The 11,132-nt window shown below is 38.5% G+C and overlaps 1 protein-coding gene across 1 annotated transcript in view; it reads left to right on the top strand.

Moving 5' to 3' along the window:
• The first annotated feature begins 280 nt into the window (after positions 1–280).
• Positions 281–11,132, top strand: part of pde11a (phosphodiesterase 11a) — a 95,615-nt gene continuing 84,763 nt past the window's right edge. The window contains exons 1-2 of the mRNA XM_079880566.1: positions 281–1,230; positions 3,983–4,141. Of these exons, the coding sequence (XP_079736692.1) occupies positions 439–1,230; positions 3,983–4,141 (951 nt within the window). The 5' untranslated portion in view covers positions 281–438. The remainder of the gene's footprint in view (positions 1,231–3,982; positions 4,142–11,132) is intronic.

The following is an 11,132-nucleotide window of genomic DNA, read 5'->3' as shown; positions in this document are numbered from 1 at the left end:
AACTGCTATCTTTGGAGGTTTGAAATTATATTTAAGCGAAATAAATATTGACAACAATCACGAGAGTTATGAAAAGCCTTTAAGACTGCGTTTCCCATTGTCACCTAAAATGAGCATCCTTCTAATGAAACACCCAGTTATGAAGAGACTCGGGAGAGGATGACGGGAGGAATGCGTGGTCGTGACGTCAGCTGTCGCATCATCCTCACTGGCGCTGCTTTAGAATGAACGCGAGCGGGTCATTCAGCATCAGATGCGACATCATTCACAACATCATGAACCAAAGCTGAACTTACGAGGACCACGGCCCCTCTTCTCTCGGAGAATCTGTTGTTTTAAGTTTGCGAATGATTCGTTGAGCTCTGCACTCACACAGATAAATGACTCAAAACACGAGTCCGTCTCATTTTATTCGCAGATGACCGTATAGCGGCAGCGATGGCAGGGGCAAATATGGTGTTCTCCGATGTGGAAAGTTTTCTAGACGCGCACCCGGAATTATTAGAGGACTATTTAAACAGAAAAGGCAAGGCGAGTGTGGTGGAAAAGTGGCAGAAGAACCATCACGCGACTAAAGCTCCGGCGAACTCCAGCGGCGCGCACGCGGATAAAGCAGCGAGCGCTTGCGGGAAAGACAGCTGGGCGAGCAGAGGAGACGGCATTCAGAGACGAGCCTCGCAGAAAGAGCTAAGGAAAACATTCGCAAGGTCTAAAGCCATCAATGCCAACAGGACTTATGATGAACACGTAAACTCGCGAGCGCAGGAGCCGCTCACCAGCATGAGGAGGCGCGCGCTTCTGCGTAAAGCGAGTTCCCTTCCGCCGACCACCGCGCACATACTCTCCGCGCTCCTGGAGTCCCGGGTCAACATCCCTCAGTACCCCTACACCGCAGTGGACTACAAATACTACCTGAAAGAGCACAACGAGAGGGAGTTTTTCCTGGAGCTGGTCAAAGACATCTCCAACGACCTGGATTTGACCAGTCTGAGCTATAAGATCCTGGTGTTTGTGTGCATCATGGTGGATGCTGACCGATGCTCCCTGTTCCTGGTGGAGGGACCGGCCAATAAAAAGACCCTGGTGTCCAAGTTCTTCGACGTGCATGCTGGGACCACAGTGTTGCCCTCTCTGAGGAACTCGGATGAGGTGCAGGTGCCCTGGGGAAAGGGCATCATTGGTTATGTGGCAGAGCATGGGGAGACCGTCAACATTCCCGATGCATATCAGGTGAAAGCAGGAATGAAAGCAAGCTTGTCCCTAAGGATGTGTGGGACTTCTGTAATACTTTGGAACCACAGTTATAAAGGGATCAAAGTAACAGTCAAAGGAGATGCTACTGGATGAAGTAAAATTCGTATTCCTCCAGAATGATTTCTTAGAGCCCTTTGGGATGCTTTAGGATTGTTTCCAAATAATGAAAGAAATTCGGTAACACTTTACAATAAGGTTCATTAGTTAACATGAACTAAAAATAAACAATTCTTCTACAGCATTTATCAGTCTTAGTTAATATTAATTTCAACATTTACTAATACATTATTAAAATCAAAGGTTGTATTTGTTAACATTAGTTAATGCACTGTGAACTAACATGAACAAACAATGAACAGCTGGGTTCTTTGCTGTAACATTAACAAAGCCAACACATATTGCTCATTTTTAGTTCATGTTAATACATTAACTAATGTTAACTAATGAACCTTATTGTAAAGTGTTACCAGAAATTCCTTTGGGATTAGAAAATCTTCAGGTGTTTGACTATATCCATTCACATTACATTTTCACATATGAATAATTATTAAGATAGACATGGAAAGTATTTTACTGAGACATTTATTTATGGTGAAACTCAACATTCCCAATGCATATCAGGCGAAGCAGTTTCTAGTCCATCAATTCCAAAACATGGAAGTTCTGCCATAATTTGGAACAAATGTAACAGTAATGCACATTTATAATACATTAAGAAATGTAAGGTGACGGTAATTTCACTTTAGTGGTAAAAACACCCAACATCCCACTGGAAATTCTATTATACAATTGTTCCAAATTATGACGAACATCACAGTGTTGAGCAATTGTAAAGGGACCAAAGTAAGAGTCAAATAACTTTTGTTACAATTGTTGTGAATTATGATTTAGGAATCTTCGCATCTGTTGGTTTCCCATATACATAATTACTGATCAGATAGAATTTGACTGAGATGGGGAAACAGCAAACAATCTTAATGCATTACAGGTGAAACAGGAATAAAATGATTGTTAAAAAATCATTTATGTGCACAGAATTGCTAATGGAATGTATTATAATTTGGAATCAATCCTAATGGGAGAAAATAAAAATAAGAATCAAGAAGACATTCTGACATTCTAATTTCATTCTAAACATTCTAAACTCACTATGCATAATCAGTTTAAAAAATACTCGATTAAAAAATCAGCCCAGGGTGGTTTCCTCTGGAAATGAAAGGTTTTTAGAGGAGTTTGGGCACTGAACCAGCTGAGCACCGGGACGGGAGACGTTTTATCCTTTGATTCTTGCTTCTCATTTGAGCCTAATAGAAACTGAATTAGGGTTAGGAAAGCATTAGCATTTTTTGACTAGGTCACTCACTTGAGATTTTCCCATACGGATAATGACTTGCAGCACAGACAGGAGAGTATTTTACTGTGAACGACGTTTTGCTTTGATTATTACCCGAGATCCATAAAAGGCCTTAGTGAAATAATGAGGTGTGTGAGAGTATCTGAGTATTGATCACCGAATCGATCAGCTCAGACAAACTTCCTCCGCTCTGTTCTACAGATTTACTCCTGATACTCTGATGATGATGATGTCAGCTCGCCGTTCTCTAATTAGTCTGTCAATCTGCGTTTGCCTTTTCATTTAGCAAGCAGAGCAGATCATTAAAACTGCATTATTTATACCAGTAAACTCAGCGATTCAGAGACGCTTCAGACATCAACCGTGCAGCAAGAACATTATTCAGTCAAAATAATTGAAATAGTAACACTTTTATTAATAACTTTCATTAATAAGTCATTAACAGCATTAAGTGTAGATACTTATATTATGCACTTCAGAATATGAATAATAGTGTAATATGATTCATGATATTTCTGTATACTGGATTTGAACATTAATATGTTAAGCTTTATTTAATGTAAAGTCTCTTTTGCTGCACTTATTTGATCAAAAATACAGTAAAATCGCTAATATTGTATATTTATATACAATATTATATTTAAAAGAACTGTTTTCTATGTGAATATAATGCAAAATGTATTTTAATTCCTGTGATCAAAGCTGAATTTTCAGCATCATTACTCCAGTCTTCAGTGTCACATGATCCTTCAGAAATCATGCTGATATGATGATTTGATGCTCAAGAAACATTTATGATTATTATCAATGTTGAAAACTGCAAAATCTGGGGTAAGATTTTTTTTTTAAAAAAGTAAAGAAATTAACTTTTATTCAGCAAAGATGCAATAAACTGTGTAATAAAATGTAAAAATATTAGGCATCAAAAACTTTTTTCACTTTTTTTTAAAATAATTGAGCAGCAAATCATCATATTAGACTGATTTCTGAAGGATCATGTGACACTGAAGACTGGAGTAATGATGCTGAAAATTCAGCTTTGATCACAGGAATAAACTACATTTTACTATATATTCACATAGAAAACAGCTATTTTAAATTGTAATAATATTTCACAATATTACTAATATTAAATGCAGCGTTGGTGAGCAGAAAAGACTTTCAAAATCATAATAATAAAAAGGCAGATAGTGTAATATAAGGAAGAGAACTACATAAGTAGTTTTCTGTCACTTCTGTATATTTTTGCAGTTCTGTTTAGTGCCGATAGTCACAAAGCAATGACACACTTCACTTTTAATTAGTCTGGCTTCTCTGTACAGTTATTATAAATGTCAAGAGTAAGAGTAAGACTGTCTCTTGTCCTCGTTACAGGACCATCGCTTCAGTGATGAGATTGATAAACTCACGGGATATAAAACCAAGTCTCTGCTGTGCATGCCCATCCACAACAGTGATGGAGAGGTCATCGGGGTCACGCAGGCCATCAACAAGAGTCCCAATGGAGCGCTGTTCACCGAAGACGACGAAAAGGTACCGCATGCACACGCTGGGTAACACACAACACTGGACACACTGAAACTTACACTACACAATACGTTTACTACTCTCTTCTGCTCTTGTCACGCTTCTAGAAACATTTGACTTCACGTGGGAAGGTTTAATTTCCTACTCTGAATGTCTGAATGTTACATGCAAACAAGTGGACATGTTTTTCTTGAGGATTTTCAGGGCGATACAGCAGGTCAGGGGTCGTCTCTCAGGCCAGGCTGAAAGCTAGTAGTGATTGAGCACTTAAGGATAGATAACTGAGATAACTGAATGAACTAAACGACTAAAGCTACGTTTAAAGCAATGATGATAACTATAATGTTCGATGGACATTTCCGTCTTTCCGTGTTTATACTGTTATATGATAGGGGGCGCTATTACACATCTTCTGGAAGAGTACTGAATCTCCTGATCAAAACACAGACGCTTGAGGCGAAGAAGAAGCAGAAACAAGCGATATCTAATCAGAAGCATATGTAAAATAACACGATCATCAACATTAAACAGCATATAAATCAAAACTCCCTAATGTTACTGAGTGAAATGTCGAGCCAGGACGAGCTATAGGACTGTGAAGCTTTGTGGGTGTTGATGGACTCGATCTGCTCCATCTGTGTTTTCATCATCGCTCTGAATCTGTGTAGTCTTTGACAAAATGCAATTTTCTCAGCTTTTTGCTCAAAATGTTGCTATTTTTAATGAAACTTAAAATGAATGCCCACATTCAAGTGTTTATAAAAGAATGCATTAAGCTAGAATAAAATGTTTGTTTAAAAGCAGAGGTTCTGTTCTTTCTTTTGATACATTGCATGCTCAGATATTCATACAACAAAATATTCTGGGGGCCATGACACTTTTGTGAAAATGATCAAAAATCCTGGTGCTGGAGAAAGTTAATAATCATTCTAATTCTACGGGAATCCACAGCTATACAGTACAATAAAAACATTGACAGCCAATCAGAATCCATCCTGCTTTAAACAGCGCCAGCATTTAAGGTGGCAGACGACAAAACAGCAGCGAACGCTTATAATGAACGTTATCGTCAGTTGGTGTGGACATTAATATAGTTACCATTATAGTTGTTTTATAGTCATCGTTCTTGGTTTGAACAAGCCATAACAGGTAAAAAATCTGAAATTCACAATGGTCAATAAAGGTGCATTTGCTCTGGGTAGTTATAGGAACCGGCAGCAGAACCTCTAAAGTGTCGTAAGCCGATCGACAGCGACGTCATTTAAGTGAGGCATTCAAGAACGGCAGCGACTCCATAGTATAAAGGCTTTGAAGTGCCTGGACTTTGTCGCCGGTCCGTCTATCGCTTTTTAAACATTGTCGGGTGCCGGTGTTTCGGCCAATCAGCGTGCACTTATGTCAGTTCCTATTGTGCTGGGTTAGACCCTACTCTGAAGTAGCAAATTTAGCCCGCCTAAAGGTGTTCCTATAACTAAGATCATTCCCAGTTCATGTCAAAAAGCGGGATCTTCTGCCAATAATTCTAGGAACTAAAACGATCCTCCGGTGTGAAACATTAAGTCTCTAAAATCTTCAGATAATTTGACCCTGTTATGAAAAGTCAAAGTTAGTTGTTTATACTTATTTATGAACTTAAAGTCCCCCTGTAGTCAATAATTGTATCCCTTAAAACTCATCTTTGATCACAAAAATGACATATTTAAACATTTTTTCCTTCTTTATGTCTTAAAATAGGTTAAATGTAACTCTATACACTTGCCTCATTTAGTATACGCAGTTCTATGAATATGCAAATGAGCCCCGCCTCCACTCACTCACTCAGCTCAGAGATCCACTGGTTGACGATCACACGTTGATCTGATTGGTTACAAGGTAGTTTGTGACGTCAGAAACACCAGCGATTTCAAACTGTGTTTTTGAGACTGTCTTTGGTTCACTGCTAGCCTGGTTGCCAGCCGAACTTAGCCCCGCCCACAAAATGTTTAGGTCGGGAAGTTCGGTCTGGACTCGATCCGTTGAGGAGCTATTATGCCCGAACAAAAATTGTTCGGACCAATCAAATTGTCAGGGGCGGGCTTTATGCGATGATGGACAGATGAGCAACGGTAACATAATCATCCACGTCACCAACGAGCGCTTGTGTTGAATTCAAATGACTGCCGCTGGAGAATTGAGATTTCACGAGTTCATGCTTACAAATAAGTCAGATAGAATAAATGCATATTTGGCGTGCTGTCTGAGGAGAGGGCTCGGGCTCGGGCTCGGGGTCGCTATTCGGCCCGAACCCAAAGTACTCCCCCCGTATTCCTGGCTGTGGAAGGACAAGCCGAGAGTGAGTGGAGGGAGGGATGCTGAAAACTGTCAAGGAATGTTTGGTGAGTTGACAGAGTGAATAATATGCTTCCTCTGATGCTGATAGTGTAGACATTGTGTTTGATGACAAGTTGATTGGATTGATCATGTGAACGTGCTCCTCCCGAACTTTGTTTATGAAACATCATGTGTAAATTCCGCCATCGCGTCTGTTATAGAAGATATCGACAGCACATTCATTTTAAAAGAGGAAAAGAGAACCGCGATCAAGGCATTTGTCGATCGGAAACATAAATGAAAACTTACTCCGTTGCTCTGATTGGTTGTAGGTCTATCCAATTGAGTGCAGAGGCATTTTCTTTCCTGGTTCGGTTGAAACACGCCCCATAATCAAAGCTCAATGGACCAGTATCAGACTCACATTCTGACTAGAATCTGAGTATGACGACGTCAGGCTAGTTCACTGCAGTTTTAAGGAGAAAATACTCAGCAATGCTGTCGACTTATGAATTTACACATGGTTTGTCTTAAAGCATATTAAAAACTCCACATAGACACATAAACAACATTAAAAGCTGGATTTTCACCACAGGGGGACTCTAAAAATATGTTTGCTTTAATCATGGACACTCTTACTTATTATTTCCCCATTAACAGATTATTTTATCTCTGTGCAGAGAAATCTAATAAGGTGTTAGAGAGTGTAATGTACTTTAGTGCATGCAGTTGAGGAGATTGCAGTGATATATCGTTGTACTTTAAAGTGTAGCTTTGCACTGACGACACAAACCGTGTGCTTATGTAATGTTGCTGTCATTGGAGATCTGTGAGTGGGTTGAGTGTTCATGAATGTCTGCGTAAAGCTGAATAGTTAGTGTTAACGTCACTTGCCCTTGTCATCATTTGTTCTGGGCTGAGGTAGTGTGGTCAACCACGCCACGCTATCATGAAAAAGAAATAAAGAGTCTCATTAATGTTGACCTTCAGTAACAATGAAGTCTTTATAAACACGGAAGCAGTTCTCTTATGGCAGAGTCATTAATCAACTGAAACCCCTGAGCCGCCGCTCGGTGTACAGGAGCTCAAGTGACACCGGGAGTATGATGTGCGGCACGTGTGAAACGTGTGAATATACTGTACCATATTATAAGGACAGAGTCATTGGAACTTTTTTGTCTTCAAAAAATAGTTATTACCATGGTATTCTTTATTCAAAGTACTTTTGGAGTACCATGCACTGTAAATACAGTATCATACTGTATGTAATCTTATCAAAGTGACACCACAGTATAATAGGGTAATGGTTATTAGTGGTGCTTGCTAATGCAGTCTTTGCTATTTAACCCTGTTCACACTGACAGTCGCTGTGTTGTTATTTGTCATATCCTTGTGGAAACGAAGTGTGCTTCATTGTATTGAATGTGCACTTGCAGTGCACTTCAGATCTTTAAAGTAGGGTACGGCGGTGTGAGAAATGTTTTTCACTATTCAAAAGCTTTTCACTATTCCCATAGTGTATGATTGCAGACAAATATATATGTTTGTATTGAACATTAATGGAGCAACAGATTTTGTGTGAAAATATGTATTTTTTTAATCGTATAAATGTATGAGGTGATGTCACAGTGGCTACGTTTACATGCACAACTTTTGTTTCAATCGGACTGAATTCATTCCGATTGCTGAATCCGAACGTAGTGTTTACATGAACGCTAAACGTGATCGGGTTGATGTGCGCGTTTATATGTCACAAGCTTCAAATCAGAGTAGATTTTTTTACATGGGCTCACTGCACGAATATACAGAGTTTCCTGCTGTCTACGCATAATAACTATTCTCCTACATTGGTTCTTTATCTGTTTTAAACAGCAGATTTAATATTTATCCATTTCTGGTCATAATTTGGAGACAATGAGCATATGAACCATTGTGCCATGCTGCTTATATTTTTCACGCAGTAAAAAACACAGTGAAAGGAGGATTTTAGATTGACGGAACACTCGTTTATATGACACTTTATTCATCAGCTAGCAGCTCGTTCTTACGTCATTATGCTATTTCTATGTCATTGCACATGCACATTCATTTCCATTGTGCAGTCCTTTCAGTTTTGGTTTTCAATCCGATCAAGTGTTTACATGTCCTCTCGATCGGATTGAAAACCAAAACTGAAAGGACTGCACAATGGAAATGAATAAACCACCCCTTTCGATCAAAATTTAATTTGGATCGAGCTCAATCGGATCGATTAAGGTGTTTACATGAAGGCTTTTCAGTCCGATTAAGCTTTGAATCCGATTACTAACGGATTATTTGGTTGCATGTAAACCTGTTTTGGACTCAGTTGCACCATTTCCCGCCACTAGTTTGTCCTCATAGTCACTCATTTGATGTGTCATCACTGTCAGCTGTGTTATCGTTAATCACCTCATTTGTCTGTGTATTTAAGTCCTGTGTTTTCAGTTCACCCTAGTCCCATCTCATTTACGTATGGTTGTGTTTGTGTGGAATTTACCCTGTGGATATTATTAAATACTGTTTGAACCTTTATCTTCATGCCTTTATATGCAGTACAAATGTGACAGCTGGCAAGGGGTCTGTTTACCCCACAGACACACGGGGCAAAACCAGCACAGGGCAAACAACACACAGTATTTATGCAAACACCTTAGCTAGTTTTAAATAATGTCTAAATGAATATTTGTTCAAGACAATAACTTTAGCAAAGCTTGTACTATTTTCTGTTTATTTGGATAAATAAAATAATTATTTTTTTTCAAAAAATATACTGTCATTAAAATGTTAATATAAAAATATATGTTAAAAGTACAGAAACAAAATAATTTTAAAAAGTAAAGATTCTTAAAGCTCTGAATGAGATCCCATAATAATTTAATAAAGCTTTACAGTAGTAACAAGAAACATTTTATAATATGATATGATAAATATCATATATATATTTTTTTTAAATATGATGGTTTCATTATAAATATGGTAATTATCTCTAAGGTGGACACCCAACTTAATATATGATATTTACTATCTGAGTCTAATCATATCATGTCAACAAATGGAAAGTAAGTCAGCTGTTTATTATCATGTTAATTATTGTCTTTCACCTCCACAGCAGGGGTGCCTTTTACCCCCAAATACCATACTTTTACATATTCTTCTGTTACTGAAGACACTTTTATGTGTATACGCTTGCATTACCATGTCATCACTGTGATCCATTCAAGCTGATCGGATCATGGCGCTTTACACTTGTGGCTTCTGTATCTGGGTAACTAATTGGATCTCTGTTTCCCGTGCAATATTTCCTGAAATCCTTGCCAGCTGTGTTGGGAAAATTTTCCTTTAACAAACAATGAATGGTTGTGCAACTTTTGGGTGCGAAAGCAAACTTTTATCTGCATATGCGCACTATTCTGCCCTGTCTCTACGTGCAGCGTACACTTTACTATACTTATAAAAAGTGCACTTAAAATGTCAAATTAAAAGTTTTACTTTAATGTACATTTTATATCATTATGTCTTATAATCTTTTGTTGTATTGTTGTTTCTTAAAGAAGTACACTTATTTTGATGTCGATTAACACACTAAAGCACATGTAAAGTACTTGATTATAACTGTAGTGTGTTTAATTATATTAACTGTAGTTAATATAATTTAAATGTACTAAATTTCAGCTCTATCATTCCAAATGTTTAATTTAATTTATTGAACTTTTTCATTGTGTTCTTCTGATTCGATTAGTCCAGTGATGAAGGCACCACACCTCGTCATTGTGTGGTAAATACACTTATCTTTCATCCGTGTGAATGAAACAGATGCTGTGGGTTTTAAAGCTGAACAGGATGTCTCTTATTTCTCAACGTAAGCAGTGAGCACAGTGCTGACACTGGACAGAATGAATGTGTTCAGCGGCATCAGGGATGCTGAAAGGAGACACACAAAGTGTGTGTGTGTGTGTGTGTGTGTGTGTGTGTGTGTGTGTGTGTGTGTGTGTGTGTGGATTTGCTGACGTCTAAACAAGGTTTTGTATTATTTTGCAGAAAGCATTATTTAACCTTTATCGCACAGTCACCAGCCACCCGCTTACAAACTGAGACACTTGGCCTTTCTAGATATTTAAAGGGATAGTTCATCCAAAAATTAATTTTCCGTCATCATTTACTCACTCTAGTTTCAAACCCTGTAAGTCTTTCTATATTCAGTGGAAAATGCACACACATACACAAACATTGATTGTTTCTATTCTCTTTTCTCTTTTCCTGGATCCAATGGATCTGTTGATTCGGTTCACAGAACTGGTCTGGATGATTCATTCACACATCAAACTGATTTGGTCCTTGATCACTTTTAAAAAATGCACTTTGTAATAATATTGTCACAAGGCTCCTCCGTCACAAACACCCAGCTCCCACTTTCACCAGAACTCTATTTACCTGCTCCTGTCCCTCATCAGCCACAGTATAAGAGCACACACTTCTCAGTCACTCATCGTCTGGTCTCCAATGTGGATAACAAACTCCTTACCTGATCTACTTACCCACTCTCAACCCGTTCCAACCATCCAAGAAGTGTGTGCTCTGTTTGGGTTTGGCGATTATCCTGTTTCTGAGTCTGGTATTCCATTACAGAAGACCAACATGAACCCAGCAAGCCCGAATCCTTTTCCAG

This window comes from Squalius cephalus (assembly GCF_949319135.1).
Source record: "Squalius cephalus genome assembly, chromosome: 9".
Lineage (NCBI taxonomy): Eukaryota > Metazoa > Chordata > Actinopteri > Cypriniformes > Leuciscidae > Squalius > Squalius cephalus.
The sequence above is the reverse complement of the archived record's forward strand: the minus strand, read 5'-3'. Positions and strand labels throughout refer to the sequence as shown.